The 19,414-nt window shown below is 37.6% G+C and overlaps 1 protein-coding gene across 3 annotated transcripts; it reads right to left on the bottom strand.

Annotated features, from left to right (window-relative positions):
- Window positions 1–5,801: 5,801 nt before the first annotated feature.
- On the bottom strand, window positions 5,802–19,270 carry LOC137394853 (phosphatidylinositol 4-kinase type 2-alpha-like). 3 transcript variants are annotated; one of them, XM_068081622.1, is made up of 11 exons: window positions 19,116–19,270; window positions 14,899–15,268; window positions 14,390–14,590; window positions 12,018–12,149; window positions 10,333–10,486; window positions 9,492–9,565; window positions 9,354–9,392; window positions 7,495–7,594; window positions 7,242–7,375; window positions 6,827–6,886; window positions 5,802–6,016 (listed from the first exon to the last, which is right to left on the bottom strand). In XM_068081622.1, the coding sequence occupies exons 2-11, from the start codon at window positions 15,256–15,258 to the stop codon at window positions 5,831–5,833; spliced, it is 1,440 nt and encodes a 479-aa protein (XP_067937723.1). In that variant the 5' UTR covers window positions 15,259–15,268; window positions 19,116–19,270; the 3' UTR covers window positions 5,802–5,830. The 3 variants fall into 3 exon arrangements, with proteins under 3 accessions (XP_067937723.1, XP_067937725.1, XP_067937724.1); XM_068081624.1 differs by lacking the exon at window positions 9,354–9,392 and having other exon boundaries at window positions 6,827–6,882; window positions 7,238–7,375; XM_068081623.1 differs by lacking the exon at window positions 9,354–9,392.
- Between the last annotated feature and the right edge of the window lie 144 nt (window positions 19,271–19,414).

Below are 19,414 nucleotides of genomic sequence, written 5' to 3'. Positions count from 1 at the left end.
TTGTGTTTTACACTTATCATATTCGTCAATATTCCTAAAGTAAACTAAAGTCATCAGAAAGCACGATCAAGAATACGTATCACGTTATATCACAACCAGGACAATTCTTATTGCATTTCCTGAGAGGATGTAACAAGGTAATACCTTTTTACTTTAATATCATTATTATACAGAGTGCCTTTTTTATTTGTTATTATTCATATAGTTAATGCTTTGTTTTCAGCTGCTTTTTCAAGTATATGCGCATTTCTGCTTTATATATGTTGTATACTCATTCATATCAAATCATAATTTGTTAGCAATGTTTTATCTGCTACATATTATTGCGAGTTTTTATACATCTTTTATGCTACTTTCACTTGCTATCAAACTTGCTATCGCCTCTTTTATTATTATTTACTCTTCATTTAATTTCATTTTAGATTCACGATATATCGGTATATGCATATATATCAAATAAACATACTATTCACATACAACTAACAACCGATAATCCGTTGGATCTCAGATCTATTGGGAAGTGCAATACAGTGAATCTTGTCACCTAAGAATACAAGAATAGAATGGAGTGGATATTACGCCTGAACTACTACTGATACACAGATGAGCCACAACCACTAAATCAACAGCAAGAAAGAAATAACAGCTGTGTAATATCTCCACCAGGCAAGTCAACCTGCTGAAGAGAAGTAAGTCTACAAGAAGTCGGTGTATAATGCCTGCAATTAATTTTACATAACCATGAGCATAGCCTTCATCGTTGTATTATTTAGTTACACAGCTTGTATATTTTTGTTTCTTTTTTTGTTATTTGTCAGCGGTATATTGTTAATCTCGGCACGGGTGAAATCACAACCATAGGTTTTATGTTTGCCAAATATTGACTGTCATATATAAATGTAGAGTAGCTAACTACACTATTTTGGGTATAACAATTAGCTGCTGGTCTATTGGAGCTGCGATAATTGCTCTTTGGATAAATAAGCCAAACTATTAAAATGAATATGGCTACTAGCTCTGCCTCGCCGCATGAAGGGCTGCTTGCTCGTGCAGCCGTCGCAGTTGCTGGTGCCGATGAGATCATACCTGACGTAACGCCGCTCGACTCCAATCTCGTGCCTGAGTCAATCGATCCACACCTTGCAAATTCAGAGCGTATCGACCTAATTTCCATTCATAAAACTCCTTCACTTCACAACCAGCCCACCCGTAAAATTAGCACCCAATATGACACCTTGTCACTTTCAAACCAACCTAGAAGATCAGCTAGGGTGAAAGGTGAAACAATAAAGCGACAACTGCTAAGTGATATAAAAGTGCAAGCTCAGATAAATGCCACACTTCACAATGAAATAGACCAAGAAGACACCTCCTTTGCTAGGTATGAGGCTATAAAAAAGGATCTTGAGGCCAGTGAGAGACATGTGCATAAGCTCTATAACGAATTTAGAGTTTTGAATGGCGAGCCATGCAAAGCTGTCACACAACAGGTTGACAAGCTAACACATGATAATGACGAGTTGTGTAATCAAATAAGCCAGATAGTAAGCAGCAAAGTAGTTAGGCCAAAAACCTCAAGAGCATTATCACACAAATCAAGGAATTCAGCGATTGGCTCACAGTATTCATGCAGCACTTCTTGTTCAACAACTTCATCAATCTTAAGACAAAAACAAGCTGAAGCAAATGCTAGACTAGTCGAATTAGAAATGCAGCTACATGCTAACAGCAAAACACAAGCAATTCAAGAACAACTGACAAAATTAGAAAATGCCAAAAAGGCAATTGAAATCGAGAGTCAAATTGAGGCTGAAAAACGAAAAGCTGTCATATACAGTCAAGCATTAGCTGAAGAAGAATGCGAAGGATCTGGTCTCATGCTAACTGGTAATGGCCACCAAGTACTCGATGCACCACCAAATATTTTGAACCTTGCGTCTCCCTTTGCACCCAGCAAGCCACCTGCAACTACAAAGCCGTGCAAAGAGAAAGCAACAAATCATGTTGCCAATCAGGTCCCACATACATTAGACTCTGAATCTGAGGATGATGATCTTGAACCTGAAACAATTATGCCCAGCGCACACACCTTCAATCAAAAACGGACGACTAGGCCTCCTACAACTTCGCATTGCAAGGTGAACACAACTCCGGTAGCTACTGCCTTAAAGCAAAATACAAGCTCAGAGCAGCATATCTCAGCAGAACCTGTTAAGACTGTAGTTATGACATATCAACTACCACTATCAGAGCCAAAGGTGTTTGATGGAAATCCAGTAGACTATCCTCGTTGGGCGCTCAGCTTTGATAACCTGATAGGCAAAAAACCACTTTCCGACTCCGAAAAGTTAGACTACATGAGTAAATATCTTGGAGGAAAAGCTTTAGAAGCTGTAAACGGGTACTTTTTCCTACAAGGTGAGACTGCCTATGTTGAAGCCAGAGCAGTCTTAGACGCCAGATTTGGTGACCCATTTACTATTGCTCAAGGTTTTAGAAGCAAACTTGAACAGTGGTCTGCCATCAAACCTAGAGACCATGATGGACTGCAGAAGTTCATAGATTTCCTCCTGTTGTGCAAGACTGCAAAAGTCTGTATAGAAAAGCTTTCATTTCTTGACAACTATGAGGTTCATAAACAAATCTTGGCTAAGCTGCCTGAATTCATAACTCGGCAATGGGTGCGAAAGGCTACTAAATATCAAAAGAAATACAACCAAAGCCCAAGTTTTGAAGCACTGTGCAAGTTTTTGAGTACAGAACTTGAGATGTCATGTAATCCTATGTACGCTGACATATACGCAGGCAAGGCCTACACAAACGATACTAACAAGCAAAGCAGAAACCTGAAGAAAACATATGCCACTCAGCATAATGGGCCAACTCAAGGTATTAGAAGCGAAATCAGTACTAAGGAGTGCGTCTATTGCAACATGAAAAACCACTCCACCACAGAGTGTGGGAAATTTGGTCGACTCTCCTTTAACGAACAACAAACCTTCATGAGGGACCAACAGCTATGTTTCTCTTGCTTGTCTGATGCCCACAGCTACAGACAGTGTGAAGTACCATCTATATGTAAAGTCTGTCAAGGTAAACATCCAACAGCCTTACACAATATGCGAACTTCATCCGTCAAACAACAGGTAAAATCTGGTTTTGGCAATAGCTCGAATCTGGAGCAATCTAAGCCTATAGCCAACAACTCCTTGCAGCCAAAAGCTGCAGAACCTTTAAAAACAAAAGACAATTCTCAATGACCAGAAAAATCATGTTTGAATATATGTTTAAACATGGAATTGAACTCACTTTCGTGGATACTACCTGTTTGGGTCTCAAATAAAAAAAAACCCTCTGACGGAAGCTTTAGTATATGCTCTTGTTGACTCAATGTCCGACAGAACCTATATCACTGTAGATACGATACACAAGATACAACCAGACTATACCCACACAGAAATAGATATTACAACAATGACATCTGACAAAAAGAAAGTCCATAATCATCTAGTGTATGGTTTGACAGTCAGAGCCTACAATCACAAAGTTTGCTATGAATTACCCCCTAGCTATTCACATCACAAAATACCTATTGACAGACGACAAATACCTACAAAAACTGTACTGAGCCGTTGGCCACATCTCATACAAGTAGCTAATGAATTACCTAACAATCACAAAGATGTACCTGTCGGCCTACTCATAGGCAACAATTTTACCAAAGCCTTCAAACCTCAGCAAGTTATCGACACTGATCATGATGATGAACCATTTGCCATCAAAACTGCCATAGGCTGGAATGTTATGGGTGACAGTGCTCCACATACCACACTAGCAACAATTGTTGACCAATTAGCCAAACATGAATTTGTGACATTTCAGTGCACAACCAAATCAAACAAAGAACTGCACAAACTTATAAATATATTCAACCAAGAATTTCATGGTGCACATGAAGACACACCAAGCCTCTCTGTAGATGATAAACAATTTCTTCACATACTAAAAACACAAACTACTCTGAAAAAGGATAGGGTAACCATGCCCTTGCCATTCAAATCAAAACCATATGCACTAAATACAAAATCAGCTGCCATACATAGGTTTAGGCTGCTAGAAAAGAAATTCCAGAAGGACTCGCGTTATAAAGAACAGTACCATGAGTTTATGAGAGATATAATAAACAAGGGAGAAGCTATCCCTGCAACTGAGAAAAACTACTGACTACTCATGGTACATTCCACACTTTGGGGTGTACCACCCTAGAAAACCGGATCGAATTACTGATCGAATTACCGGATCGAATTGACTGTGCTGCCAAGGTGGGAGGAGTAAGCCTGAATGACTTTCTTCTTCAAGGGCCAGAACATATGAACGATCTACAAGGAATCCTGTTAAGGTTTAGACTGAGACCAATAGCAATCATGAGAGACATCAAGAGGATGTTTCACCAGTTCAAAGTATCGGAAAATCACCAAGATTATTTACAATTCATTTCGTACAACACAGAAGGTCAGCTTCAGTCATACAAAATGACTGTACATTTATTTGGAGCCAGGTCCTCTCCTGCATGTGCCACTTATGGGCTACGATTTTTGGCTGACAATTTCAGAAACACGTTTCCCCACAACACACAATCGCACTACTTTATACACCATAACTTTTATGTTGATGATGGCCTTGCCAGTGTCAGAAACGAATCTGAGGCCGTAAACCTGATCAAAGAATATCAGGCTCTGTGTCAGACAGGGAAACTGAGGTAAGAGCTGTAAAACTATTGATTGGGTCAAAAAGCTATCCTAATAATAAACCACAGCATCTGGTAAGACCAGTTAGCAAAATTGTTGTGTTAGTCAAAGCTACCAATAAAATTTCATCCTAAAATTTTAGGTGGGAGTGTTAGATTCAGCAACTTATTTACTATACACGTAGTAATGCGTACATCTTTACTCACTGTCCTAGTCTATCAGCTGTCCTCAAGAGACAGCAAACAAGTCAATTTTAACCACAGGGTTGTGATTTCACCAAGCCTTGTCCTCATTTTATGTGTTTTTCAATACTATTTCAACATTTGTGTATTTGGTTTATAATCGGAAGTATGATTCATTAGCAATTGGCAGCAACACTTTTCTATTTTTTGGACCACCTGAGGCATTTATCTTGTGCACCTCAAGCTGGTAACTTGTGTTTTACACTTATCATATTCGTCAATATTCCTAAAGTAAACTAAAGTCATCAGAAAGCACGATCAAGAATACGTATCACGTTATATCACAACCAGGACAATTCTTATTGCATTTCCTGAGAGGATGTAACAAGGTAATACCTTTTTACTTTAATATCATTATTATACAGAGTGCCTTTTTTATTTGTTATTATTCATATAGTTAATGCTTTGTTTTCAGCTGCTTTTTCAAGTATATGCGCATTTCTGCTTTATATATGTTGTATACTCATTCATATCAAATCATAATTTGTTAGCAATGTTTTATCTGCTACATATTATTGCGAGTTTTTATACATCTTTTATGCTACTTTCACTTGCTATCAAACTTGCTATCGCCTCTTTTATTATTATTTACTCTTCATTTAATTTCATTTTAGATTCACGATATATCGGTATATGCATATATATCAAATAAACATACTATTCACATACAACTAACAACCGATAATCCGTTGGATCTCAGATCTATTGGGAAGTGAAATACACTAAATCTATTGCAGCTTTAGTCTTGATCAATGACCCTACCAATCAGCTTGAAAACTATCCTAGCGTCTCTCACATTCGCTCACCTGCTTCGGCGCGTATATATGGATCCTACTGAGATCAGCACCAAGAAAAGAAGGGTCTGCGAGCAAAGCTCTGTGTGAAGGTAACTTCCCCAGATGTCGTTCTTTCTCTATTGTGAGACCTGCCATACTTCTTTTTGCTTCTCTCAACAGTTACCACTGGCATTTGCACCAACTGCAGGGGAGACTTGCCCTCCCTTAATGCTTGTGTCAAATTTAGAATCTACAATAGTAATGCGGTCAAATAATGATGTTTTTGCACAGCGCGAGGTACCTTTTAATTTTATTAAACATTCTAGAAAATATCTGCTGATGATCGGATCCATTCGTCGCGTTACGAGACCATTATAGGGACAGGCCTTTTTGTCAGTATATTACGTTCAGCCAATATTGTTCTCCCTTTTCTATTGTCAGACCCTCTTTGGGCAAGAATATTTACTGCTTGCTAAGTCTTACAAAAATAGTCTCACTTTATGCTATTTACCTAGGTCACTATGGGCTACCATATTCTATAGCCAAATGCAAGCGGCTTAATATAGAGGTACAATGTTTTAAACTCTATAGGAAGCATGTCACACATTTAAAGAAACACATGACGGAGTGTAGCAGGATGAGTAGTCAAGTTTTACCACAACCAGCAACCCCACTACTATGAATACTAATAAAATAACAGAACTTTGTGAACACAAGAAGCCTGCCACAAACGCTACAAAAATAGCCTTGCATGGAAATGGTTCCACAAAAATTGAAAGATGCAAACACGCTGATCTTATTATTTAGTCAAGTGCTAGGACTCTGGGGTCATATTTTATGCTGCAATGCAAGAAAATCTCTCTTCTACATTTACTTGTTCGAAATATTGTTGTGAACAACTGCTACACTTGCCCTTTATATAATTTATATGTATGGCAAATACAAAGTATCACCGGAGTTGTCTTACAATGCATCAAAGAATTTCAGTTTACTGGATTGACCTTGTTTACTAGACTAGTATTGCCTGATTCATGAATATCATGGCACCCACAGTTTTTACCTGACCACGGACGACGGACATCTGCTTCTCAAACATTCTTTCATCGAACCCCTTGTCTAACTACAACCATCGAGGAAAATCGGTTTAGTGTAAGTATTGATGCGTCATTTGACAAAATGAATAAACACAAACAATAAGTGAGAGTGTTGTGAAAAGCAAAATCCAGTGATCAACAACAAGATTATGCACCAAATGACAACATCTCTATTGATGCACTAACAATTTCTGCCTTTCAAGCACATTTGTATATTGTTCATATGATATTAACAGAGCCAACAAAACATAGAGCTAACAGCCCTTGAATATTCGATAAGTATTAACAGTCATAGAGCAAACTAGACATAGAGCTAACCTACCATGAATATCTCATGAATGTTAGCAGTCGGAGAACGAGCTAAGCATAGAGCTAACCTACCTTGAATACTTGGTAAAGTTCTTCACACAACTCCTGCACAAAGTTTAAATCACTTAGTTGTGGGAGAATCAGATCTTTGATGTCTTGAGAGAAAGGTTTCTTGGCCTGTGGAAGCCAGGCCCAGTAAAACGGATCTGCGCATACAATTGATAGAATTAAGTTACTGTATTTGAGGTACGTTGTACAAAACCTCAAGCGCAATAGTATACATAATGGTAAGTATCCAAGTGGAAACAGTGTAAAAGAGACATACACGCTCTCCATTCATCTGGATGTTTGAATGGGAAGGCGAGTCCATTATCTATTGCCGCTATTTTCATGTCTGTTTCCTGCACGAAACTCCAGTCACCGCCCTATTAACATCCAATTGCATCAGGTAAACAAGCGTTGACACAAAAGTACCACAGCACTCTGTAAATGCAAAGACCGCTACACAGCCATCTTGTAACACGCAAATCTGACAAGGAGTAACAGTATACTATCATGCGATGAATGAGAAGGTGATGTGCTGGCAACTTGAGACAGGTGCTCTGAGAAAACTGTGCAGAGGATACAAGATCAAATCCTTTGCTATGTTGAAAAGCGCAGTCAGATCTGTTGAAAGCGACTGCTAATCTATGAGCAAATCTCTACTATAAAAAAGGCCGTGACCATTTGTACGAAGCCACGCAAAGAGCATTAAGGAAAAAAGACTGCCCGGGCACCAGATTTAAAGGCAAGCATGCTACCACTACAACACTCACTCGCCTTACTACTTCAGGGATTATCATGCGGATAGTGATTACTTAGCCTGGGCATGGCTCTCGTGGGGGGATTGGGATAGAGAGCCTGGGACACATAGCAACACGCGAGGAAGACAACTCTAAAAGTCGACTTCTGCAGTCGCTAATATCACAATCGTTATTTCCGAAGGAGTATCATGTGACGGTCTTTTTTATGAAGTTCGCGAGTATTATGTATTATTTTTAATCTGAATTGGCAGCAAACAAACGCTGGTTGGTAAGTATGAAATGTTGGTTGCATAATAAGTCAATCACGGAAGTTATATTATTTCATATGTTTAATTAGTTAGGTTTTGATTTAATTATAATCAAAAATTAAATCAATTGAATAAAAGATTTTCACAATAACAATACAAACGAATAGCAATAGAACAACAAAAATGAATCGCACGCTGCTATTAAAGAAAAGTTTATATAGTAGAAAGTAATCTCAGTTTTATTTCACTCGCGAGTATTGTGATTACTCGCGACAGTTATTATGAACAACTCGGACCTACCACTGCAAAATGGTGCCATCTGAAAGCAAATACGTTTTCCGAAGCCAGTAAGAAGAACTATAAATTAGTCAAAATTTGCGATAATATGTTGTAAAGTTTGAGACTGTTTTGGTCTCAGCGTGACTATGCCTAGCTTTAATAGATGAATTTTGAATCGCTCCATTTTCTTTTATCAGTATATGAAATGAAACTGCAAACGTGAAAACGCAAGAGAATAGTAGCCTATGGTTCTTATCGTTTTGTTATCAAACGGGGTATTACATAACTACCCAGTCTATCAAAAACATAGGGCCTTTTACTAGATCAATTCACGTTACCGTGACGATAGGCTTTTAAACGCGCCACATCTAATACATCGTGAGATCTGAATCTATCGACACGCTTTCATTAATATCAGTTTGAGCGTCATATGTAACATATGTCGCTCGTTTTGCAGAAGTTATCTTACCTTTTTTTCGCTATGTGTCCCAGGCTCTCTCTCCCAATTCCCACGAGAGCCATGCCCAGGCTAGTGATTACTGATGATCCCTCACAGTGCAAGCGTACTAGTATTAATTACATCAAATTGATGAGTATAATCTGACAAGGCAGAGACTTAATGCTAGCCAGAATTAGCCATGCTACATGTCCTTTGTCATCACATCTATGCCATTAGGGAAAAACAATTGACAGGCTGGCGCGTGATGAAATGCTTCATTTCTCAAAGTTGACTTCTAGAAGCCGTTAACATATTAGCCCAACAAACAAACCGTTAAACCTTGATAAAGTGAGAGAATGAGAGAGTAGAGTGGAAAGTGGCTAAGGCTAACATGCAGCTATAAGGTCTAACTTACTACATGTCCGGAATCTATATCATCTAGCAAGTGCCCAGCCTACAAAGCCAAGAAAAAAATGGGTTCGCTTGGTCAGCAGGATATGGAGGCGTGGAGAGATGCGAGTATCCATCGAGTACCTTAATTAATTAAACCCACCTCAGTTGATGAATCAGCCGCACTGACAATATCACTTCCTTCATACTGAATAAGCCAATTGTCATTACCTCGGTCTGAAAAAAAACTGGCTCACTATGTGCTCGTATACAGTGTGGTCATGCTCGTATCTCAAAGATTACTCGTATTATCAAGGCAGAAACTTGCTAGAAAGTCAGCTCGTATCTCGAATGTATCCCCTGTTGGGGCACTCGTATGTAGAGGTACGACTGTAAATGCTTTTACCTCATTAGCTAGCAGTAAGGCAATCAGTTTGCTGGTGAGCTAGGCCTTGATGTTTGATCAGCCACTAGACTCTTATGACAGCGATGTCATAATGACATTTTATTTAAAAACTAAAATTATATACCCTAGGACACTTATATTTCGCTAGTATTTAGTTTCGTGAGTAGCATACAGAGTAAAATTTCTCTGCAACCTAATTTTGCAGCTCTGATGAGCGCGAAAATATAGTGATGTAAAAATAAATGCAGTGGAACAAACATAATTAGACTCTTCAGGTCCAGTTCACTGGTAAGAAAAAAATTATCAATTTGGGACTAGTTTGTAATGTAATTGTGAACCGCAGGTAGAATTGTGTGGGCGAGATCGATAATGCAATTTGATTGCTTGCTGCCATTTGTTTCTTGGACTATCAATAAACAAAGCTATTTAATTTTGCGTTTTCGCTCGTTCGTTATGATAGTTTAGTTTCACTCATGAAATTTTCGCGAGAAGACTCTGCGGAAACGCGGAAGTTAGATGAGGCGATACATAAGTGTCCTAGGGTATACAGTATTATAATTATGGTTTATGATTTATAAATATATCAATCGTACAATACCTGTGTTACGTATAACATAATCAAGGACGACCAGCTTTTCAAATTGTCGTTGAAATTGAGCAGCAGCCCTCTCGGTCAATGGGCTGCTCTCCCACTTCCTTAGCACTTTATCAGCATCAGTATAATTTTCCATAAACACTTGGAAAGAGCCAGCCTAGAGAAAAATTACACTTGTCTAAAAATAACTGAGATCCAGAGCTTGATATATGACAAATATATATATATATATATATATATATATAAATTTATTTGTATATATATATATACAAACATATATATATACAAATATATATATATACTAGCTGTGCCTGCGGCGTTGCCCGGGTATTAAAAATCAGCTTATAAACAATGAGAAGTAATGAGATTTACTTACCACTTGCTGGCAACTCTCCAGCAAGTGGCAGGCCATTGCCAAGTGGCCTGGCACATTGCCAATGGAAAATTCCACTAACCTACATAGTTAGTAAGCTTCAAATTCGGTAGGCAATGACATTGCGTCAGCATTGTTGCCCAGCTAAGCTATTCTAATAATAGCTATAGCTGGAATGCAGACAGACATGCGACACACGGACATACTTTGAGAAATATATATATATATAGATAAATCTCAGTGTTTGTCTTTTTATCTTTGACTTTTTGTGCACCCCAAGTCCAGGTAAAGTGAACCACAAGGCGACAAGCTAACCAATTAAGTTACATTGGATACAATGTATTCATTGGACAGATAGTCATTATCTGGGTTAAAATACGCATAGCGACTCTGTGTTAAACGTCATTAAAGCTTGCTCTAACGGCTAAGTTAAGCAATACATATACTAGCTTCCTCAAGTTAGTCAATGGCAACTACATTACCTGCAACTGATTATAAGCTGTTTTTATTACCCATGCAATGCCGGTAATTCGGCTAGTATATATATATTGAAATGTATCATACTTAAAACTAAAATCATAGTGCTCAACATAAGATGGAGCAGCATGAATTAGAAAATTAAATAGTTCACTTATCTTTTTTCGGCTACTGACAGTTTCCTGCTAGTGCATTCTTCAGGCTGTAGGCTTATAGAAATCTAGGTTAGATGAACACTATGCATCGAGTCATTTAGGACTTTATTAAAGATATATATTTATTAACTTATATTATATTTAATTTTTTAAGTACTTAAAATATAAAACAATCGACTGTTACCTAATTGGACTACAGAATTTGGGAGTCAACAACCAGTTTCTAAAGGGTTGGCAAAATTGAAACTTTGAAAACATTAATTATATGAATGTTAACTGATTTCTTAAATGTATGTTGACTGAGAATTTTAAACCTTGTTTTGAAGATTCTTACACTTGAAGGCGCTTGAAGGCGCTATCACAAGATAAATTATTTACATTCCGTGGTATGAGTGACACGAACACTGTCCGTACTGAATCGTGTCAATATAATGGTTCATGGTTTTATATTGATCATCAGAAATTTATATTTCAAACCAATGAACAAATTCAGGATGTGGAAACTACAACACACAAACCTAGCGCTTACGGTCTCATGGGATGAAGGTAATAACGAGGTGAATTATTAATTGCTAATAAGAAAATTCTGGATGACAATAATATTGCCATAAACTACTGTACATCTCTAGGATTCTCATTGCTCCTATCAGATACAGAAGGAATGAGAAAATGCCAATTGTTACCTTTCGAGGCAGCCCGAGACGGTGAAACTTCCTCCCAAGATCTGGCACTCGCACGTTGATCTGCTGTTTGAGTCGTGACTTCCCTCTGTCTATAGCTGAATAGTTGAAAGTTGTACTGACAAGCTTGACTACCTGCCCAGAACAACAAAATTGAAAGATGACAACTTCAGAAAAGCAGGATTCTTTATCAAGGCGATAGAACTTTGCTTGTGAAAATACAGCTGACACCTTTTTTGGTTTATCAGCTGACTCTGCAATAATTTATTATAATCATGTCTGTGAGGTGAGACTTTGTTTGCCTATATTGTAATGCATCTACATGTATCTCATTATGCTGAGAACTCGGATATGTATCATACTTTTCGGACTATTAGCCGCTACTTTTTTCTGATGTTTTGAGTCATAGCGGCTTATATAAGGGTGCGGCTATTCTGTAGTTTTTTCTTTCACCGCTAGTTAAAACTTTGCTAGCTAAAACGTAACAGTGCCGTTAGGCACTGTTACGTTTTAGCTAGCAAAGTTGCTGCCGTGTTAAAAGCACCGTCCTGAGTTCTGCGGCCTATACAAAGGTGCGGCCTATGTATGGTTTATCATCGGTTTTTTGAAAATAAATCAGATACGGTTTATATAGGGGTGCGGTTAATAGTCCGGAAAGTACAGCATACTAATTTACTCTCAGTATGAAATGTTTTAGACCAAATCTATTAGCTGAATTTCCACTATCTGAGAAAAGTTTAAATAGATTTTAAAAATGACAAGCCAAAAAGGTTTCAATATTTTTGGACACAGCATTATCTGAGTTTTTCATGACCACAAACTGTAATTTTGCGCAGCTGTTTGGCAATAAGCCAATAAATTATTACTTTATCAATCATTTAATATATTAAATAATTATAATAATTATAATATCTTGCTGAGTACCATCAACAGCTTTAAAGAGATAAGTTATTTCAAGTTCGAAACATTCAGCTATTGAACAAGGCAAGGAGGTACAACCAATGATATTTTGGATAACAATAGTTTTAAACATAATAAATAAATAATTAGTGCCGTAGAACCACATATGATTCTAATGTTATGGAATAGCTTGTTTTTATTGCTTGTAATGATATAAATTTGTACAGCCAAACTCCTCATAGAAAAGAAATAGAAAAGCATAAACCCAAACGAAAAGTTGTCAAGAGCGCAGCAGCGAGCAGAATGAAACAAATCACTTGAGGCATCAACAAAAGTCAATACATTTGTAAATTTATGTTGAGCCCGTATACCTGTTTACCGGAAATAACAGCTGTCTGAAAAGTTGTGAAAAATTATGATACTAAACAATTTACACAAGTTAAAAAATCTCAATTGAGTCTGTTAAGTTCAAAAGTTACAAAGAAAACTTATCATTCACTAGGACAACAGGCTATCACTAGTGTAGGTGGTTAATAGCAGGTGAAATATGAAGTTATCTCATCTTGAGAACTGTTTCCTAAGTCGGACCTGTCACATGTTGGACCAAATATTCTTGTAAGAATACCCAAAGACTTGTCTAATATGTTTCACAGCACAATGACCTATGATAACTTCATAATAAATACTGTAGGTAATGACATAGCATTAACAGACTGCATTATATACACTAAACACAAGATTAAATTGAAAGTTCAATTAATGAGGTAATCATTGACATAATAAGAGGCGTGTCTGTCCATCTGTCGCTACTTGGGAGGTTGAGAGGTTGGAGCGTAGTTGGAGGTTCCCAACTTCCAACTACTGTTGAGGTTGGGAAAAAGATTACTCTCAACGGGATTCAAACACACAACTTTCGGCATGGTAGACCGACACTCGACGACTTGTGGCAATTGACTGCTTTACAGTACTTCGGAATAATTGTGCAGTTCGTTATTACACCTGATGGTCTCTCACTGTGCACTATACTGTCAGAGTACAGCTGATTACATATATTACATTAGCACTCAATAAACAAGGTTTTGTTTCTACTTTTCCTTGGAAAGACAAGCGAAAATGTATAGTGAGCAATACATTTAAGGTTTAGAGATAAATTTGCTGATATAGATGGAGTAATGAATTCAAAGCTAACAGAATACGTATATACTTTACGTTCTACCTTAATTTTTATATCCTATTAGCCTTTCACTCATGAAACTGTCGTGTTCTGCAAGCTTCAAGATGGTACTTTAAAACTTCCTTTGAAACTTCCTTTGGGTGTAGAGCCCGATTTTGGTTCAAATTTTACATCTTCCGATGTTCAAAAACTTGTATGTTGATGTACGTAAACCCGTACCTCAACTTACCTCAGGATTGTAAGTAAAGGTTTGACTGTATTATTAACGACTATAGAGTTCGAACAAGAAAATCACACCAACCTTGGTTTTAGGTACAATATGCAGTTGGAGCCTCTCATCAACTATACTAGCGCCAACTTCAGAAAGATAGCCCTGATTAGCTACAAGACAACTTCTGCCAAAACAACAAGGCATAGCCATACGTTGCATGTATTTGGTCCACTTAGGGTTCAGCTTTCCGTATGGCTCCTCATCCTTTGGCTTGAAGACGCCAATCTTTCTCTGCATCCACATAGTCAAAGGTATGTTTACAAGCGTGTTAACTTTTGAGTCAGTCATATTACATGCCCCATGTTTAGGGTAAACAGAACACGAGCTAAGAAAGTCAGATAATCACCAGGCAGAGGCAAAACATCTAACCTCAATTGGTAGCACATAAATCGGCAAATACTCAACGGCGCAGGAAGTCAAGAGCATTGTCCAGCATGATACAAGCAAAACATCACACCTTTTTTGAGCACATACTTTTATCAAACAGAAATTTCCATGTTAGTTTAAAACAAACATGAATGTTTACCACCTCTACTCACCCCTTCTATATTCCTGACAAAGTAACTCCCACTAGAGCCTTGGTATATTCTCTCAGGATAAACTCCATTGTCTATTGCATTTTCGGTATCTTTAATCAGTTCAGTATAATCTGGGTCATCTTTAAAATCATTCATAACCTCGCCTGTGCTATCTCTAGATACAAGTCGTGAGGTTTCCTTTCGACCTTTGCCAAACATGGCAGTTGACTGATTATACGTAGACATGTTAATGTTAGGACCGCTGGACTGGTAGGAGTCTGAAAGGTTGTAAGAGGTTCCTGGAGAAGGCGGAGCAGGAAGTCCTGCAAATGTTACATCGGGAGGTGGGGTCGTAGCCATGCTGTCATATGAAGTCTGCATTATTTGATGCCTAAAAATACAGGGGACATTCAGAGCCTGGCTGCACAGGGAAGCATTTGAATCGTATCGGCGTTTTATCGATGACAAGAATATCCAGCATGTGTTGCCAAGTGAGTATTACTAAATACCAAAACATGGTATTTTTATGCGAGATAGTGATCATTAATGAAAAGCTGCAATACTCAAATATCAGCTTATAAAACGTTTGACAAAAGTCAGAATGAATGATCTTTGGATTTAAGCATTGACGGAAAGTAACAGGCTTTCACATCGATTGATTTCAAACCATATTTCAAATTCAACTGAGAAATAAAATATCTAAACAACCTTAGCGTGTAAACACAATCAGTTTTTAGCTAGAGTATATGTCGGTTGGCCAACTCAACCCATCAGACGTGAGACTCTATAATAACGAGACAAATTGTTCATGGGTAGAACAGAGCAAACTTCATGCCAGATTCACATATTTTACACACAAAAACTGACTAGCTCACTGAGCCTGCAGTCATTACAAAACTTGCCTTAATCATTCATTGCTTTGTTTTGCAACATTCCAATTACAGCCAAATAATTATGATGTATTGAGAATCAAAAAAGTTTACTTTTTATAAAACTACACAAAACTAGCTAACCATGTAGATCACCTTCACATACATACTTTACCCATATTTGGAATTATTGGATTACCTTTAAAAACAAAATCCACAGAAAGTTATGTCGATACAAATTACACCAATCTAGAGCTTACACTTGCTACTAATAAGAATACATTGACCAGCCTTGCCCATAGGAATGTCACTATGAAGAGGAATAAATCCATATATAGCTTTTTTGATGTTACAAGATTAAATTTTATTGCAATCAAATTATCAAAAATAATACAGAGCTTACTTGTCCTCTAGCGCCAAAGCTTCTCAAACCATGTGACTAATTCAGAAGGACATGAGGTCAGGTTGAAAAAAGCTTACAAACAAAAATCTGCACAAAGCTAACATTGAGTCTTCTAGAACTGCAGATTGCTCTGTTCAGATTGCTCTATTATTTAATTTACAAAAGGTGAATTATATACATATCTCGCGGGTATAATGCAACTCGAATCAACCAAGCAAAAACTGCCTAACCTGGCACAACGTATGAAAAAGACACAGGAATAAACCATAACTTCGGCGCTTATTAATGTCAATCACATGGCCTCATCCAGCAGTAAAGAGGAAGGTATCAACCTTTTTCACTGATTGAAGAACAGTAATATATGCCTGAGTTTTTGGAGACGCTTCAGGTTAAAACAACAGAGCGGCCAGGCTTCAGATTTATTGTCAAGATCCAACCAGGTGAGCTAAGTGTCCACAGAGCTTGCATTGGCCTCTTTACCAATTCCACTGTTGAGTTGGCGGTAGATTCGGATCACTAGATAATCGTGAATGTATACAAGTGCACTCAGAAAAAATTAGTTTTGACCATTGTCATCGGTGGCCACGTGCCATCTTCTCTCACTCAACAGGCTTGCTGACGAAAGGCATATCTAAGTTCATTCTATGCTTTTACCAAATCTTTTAAATGACCTAAAATTGGTCTTAAAAATGCAATGGTAGCATTTTACCACACCAGCTTGAGATCAACATCTTTCCCTTCCATTAACATGTTTTACAGGACAGCTCCTTTCTTATGTGGCCTTCTATAAACTTTGCGCTGCAATCTTAACTCTGACCATACCATATTGATTTACTCATGTTCATGATAGCCTGTAATGTTTTAAGGTGCCTGGATATCACCACAAGTATTCCTTTCAATAGCTGCAAAGCCTGACCATTTCACAAATTGAAAAAAAACCCTTTAGAGTAAGCTGCCGTTTGCTCGATAGCTACTACAACTTTCAACAATTTTTAAACCAGCATCACTGCTGCATTATCACTAAAAGAAAGTCAGCATTGATATATGCTAATATACAACATCACCAAAGGACTGTGAAAGGATGTTGTTGACACGATGTGCTAATATACATCATCACCAAAGGACTGTGAAAAGATGTTGTTGACATGTGCCAATATACATCATCACCAAAGGAATGCGAATGTGAAAGGATGTTGTTGACTCGATGTGCTAATATAGAGTCACAATAAATAAAAATCCAACAGGATGCAGCAGCGGTTAAAAAAATGAAGCATGCCATGTTCTTTCTTGGTATATTCCATATATTTTGTTGCTGGCCTACCTACAGGTTAACATTAGATATATTGAGATGCATTTATATACCCCAATGCCTCTGTTCAAGAATGATCTACAGCCCTCAGTTTGATCCGCAAACGTGGGTTTTCACAGCACAATCCCAATTTGGATTAAGTGTCTGTGTACGACAAGGTATGGAGAGTGTTTCCGATAGTCAACTACTCTACTAACCTGAAGATTGCAAATTACTACTTTAAATCTTCAAAGCTTACAAAACCAAGTAACTTCCGAGAAAGCTTGCTTACATAATACTTTATTTACTTCAAGAACAATAGTAACAGTTATTGCAACAGTTAGTGGTAGTTTGTCTCGTTAAGTGATCCGATCATACTGAGACATTAGTCATACAGAAGAATTAGTAGCCTTCACTATAAGATAAGGTAACCCATAATCTAACTTAACTTAGTAGTTATGTCCAAGATGTCTCAGAGATGACAGCTGCCTCACAACAACTTTAGAATGCTCTAGTTATGTATATATACTGTATGAACTCCCAGCGTTGCGAACCGACAGTGCTTCCTAACGGCAAAAAATTGCGATTGTTAATTGAAACGATAAATCCTTTCTTTGCAATAACCAACATGCAACCAAAAGAAAACAATTTATCTGCATGATGCACAATGATCAGCGGTTCATGGCAAACTAAAATCGATTTCATTGAACTCTAGATGCCACCAACAAAGCTTTCTACCAAAAACCATAAGCGAAATATGGGGCTGTCTGTAATAGTATTAATTGAGTGCACGTGACAATTTAATGCTCGTAATTGTGATCTCGCCAGACCGCCAAGGACAGCCTCAGTAGAAGCAATGATATACAGCCCCTCTGTATACAGGGGAGCTGTATCTACCAATGATATACAGCCCTCGGAGGCTGCATATCATTGGTAGAAGCGCACGTAATGAACAAGAAGATTACAAACAAGAACTGAATTTAGATTCTGATCACACCTTTGCAGCTGATACCCCTCTCCTCTAGCCGGACAGTCCCTGTTTTCCTGATATGCTCTGACGCTTGCTACAAGACGGGTAAACAGGTAATTGCCCACGATGCTTATCATTACACTAGCCAGTCGACTGCTAAACTTAATCAGCGGTATTGCTGAAACCCAAGCCAAATATATCATAGCACACTGTTGAACATATAAGGCACTCTCTCTACATCCCAGAGACAAAGAGTGTTCTACTTTATCACAGGTAATTCCGAGGTAAAATTCGGTCGGTCGCCAGAACAACAAGGGTATAATATGATAAATAAATATGCTTTTCTTCATATTACATAGCTATTCACATGAGTTGAGCATACAACTTTGAGCATAAAAATTCAATATATTAAACTATACGGTGTATTAATTTAAAATCAGTACATGCTTCGAAATTTGCACAAAGAGGAAACTGCAAGTTTGGTATCACTTGACCTACACCATTCTCCCCTACATATTTGACAAAGGAAAAATATTGCTCCTTTGCTATACAAATACAATTACACACTAACCAGTTAGCTCAATTTAAGAGAAAAAATGTAAACTAAAGTTATTTTCATAACTTCATGCAGGAGACCGCTATAAATGATAAAAGTAATGGTAGGGTCGAATAACGTCACACACAACTGTTACATTTTAGTGGTATTACCTATTCAAAATTGAAGGTAAAGCATCCTCTAAATTTCGAATACAATTTATGTACTCTGTTTACAAGATAACCAACTAGAATAAGTGATCAAGCGAAAAAACAACGTAAAAACTTCGGTCATATGACGACGACCTTACATGACGTTGCTCGCCAGTAGGAGTTGGACGACTAATATTTCTTGATTCAATAATATCAAAATATTAACCATGGTACATATTGCCCTGCGCAGTTATTTAGGTCTATGATGACAAAACATCAAACTCGAGTCGCCAGAAAAGCCGATAATAATCACTGCTTGC

The sequence above is a fragment of the Watersipora subatra genome, chromosome 4 (assembly GCF_963576615.1).
Source record: "Watersipora subatra chromosome 4, tzWatSuba1.1, whole genome shotgun sequence".
NCBI lineage: Eukaryota > Metazoa > Bryozoa > Gymnolaemata > Cheilostomatida > Watersiporidae > Watersipora > Watersipora subatra.
Note: the sequence above shows the minus strand (reverse complement) of the source record. Positions and strands in the feature narration are given on the sequence as shown.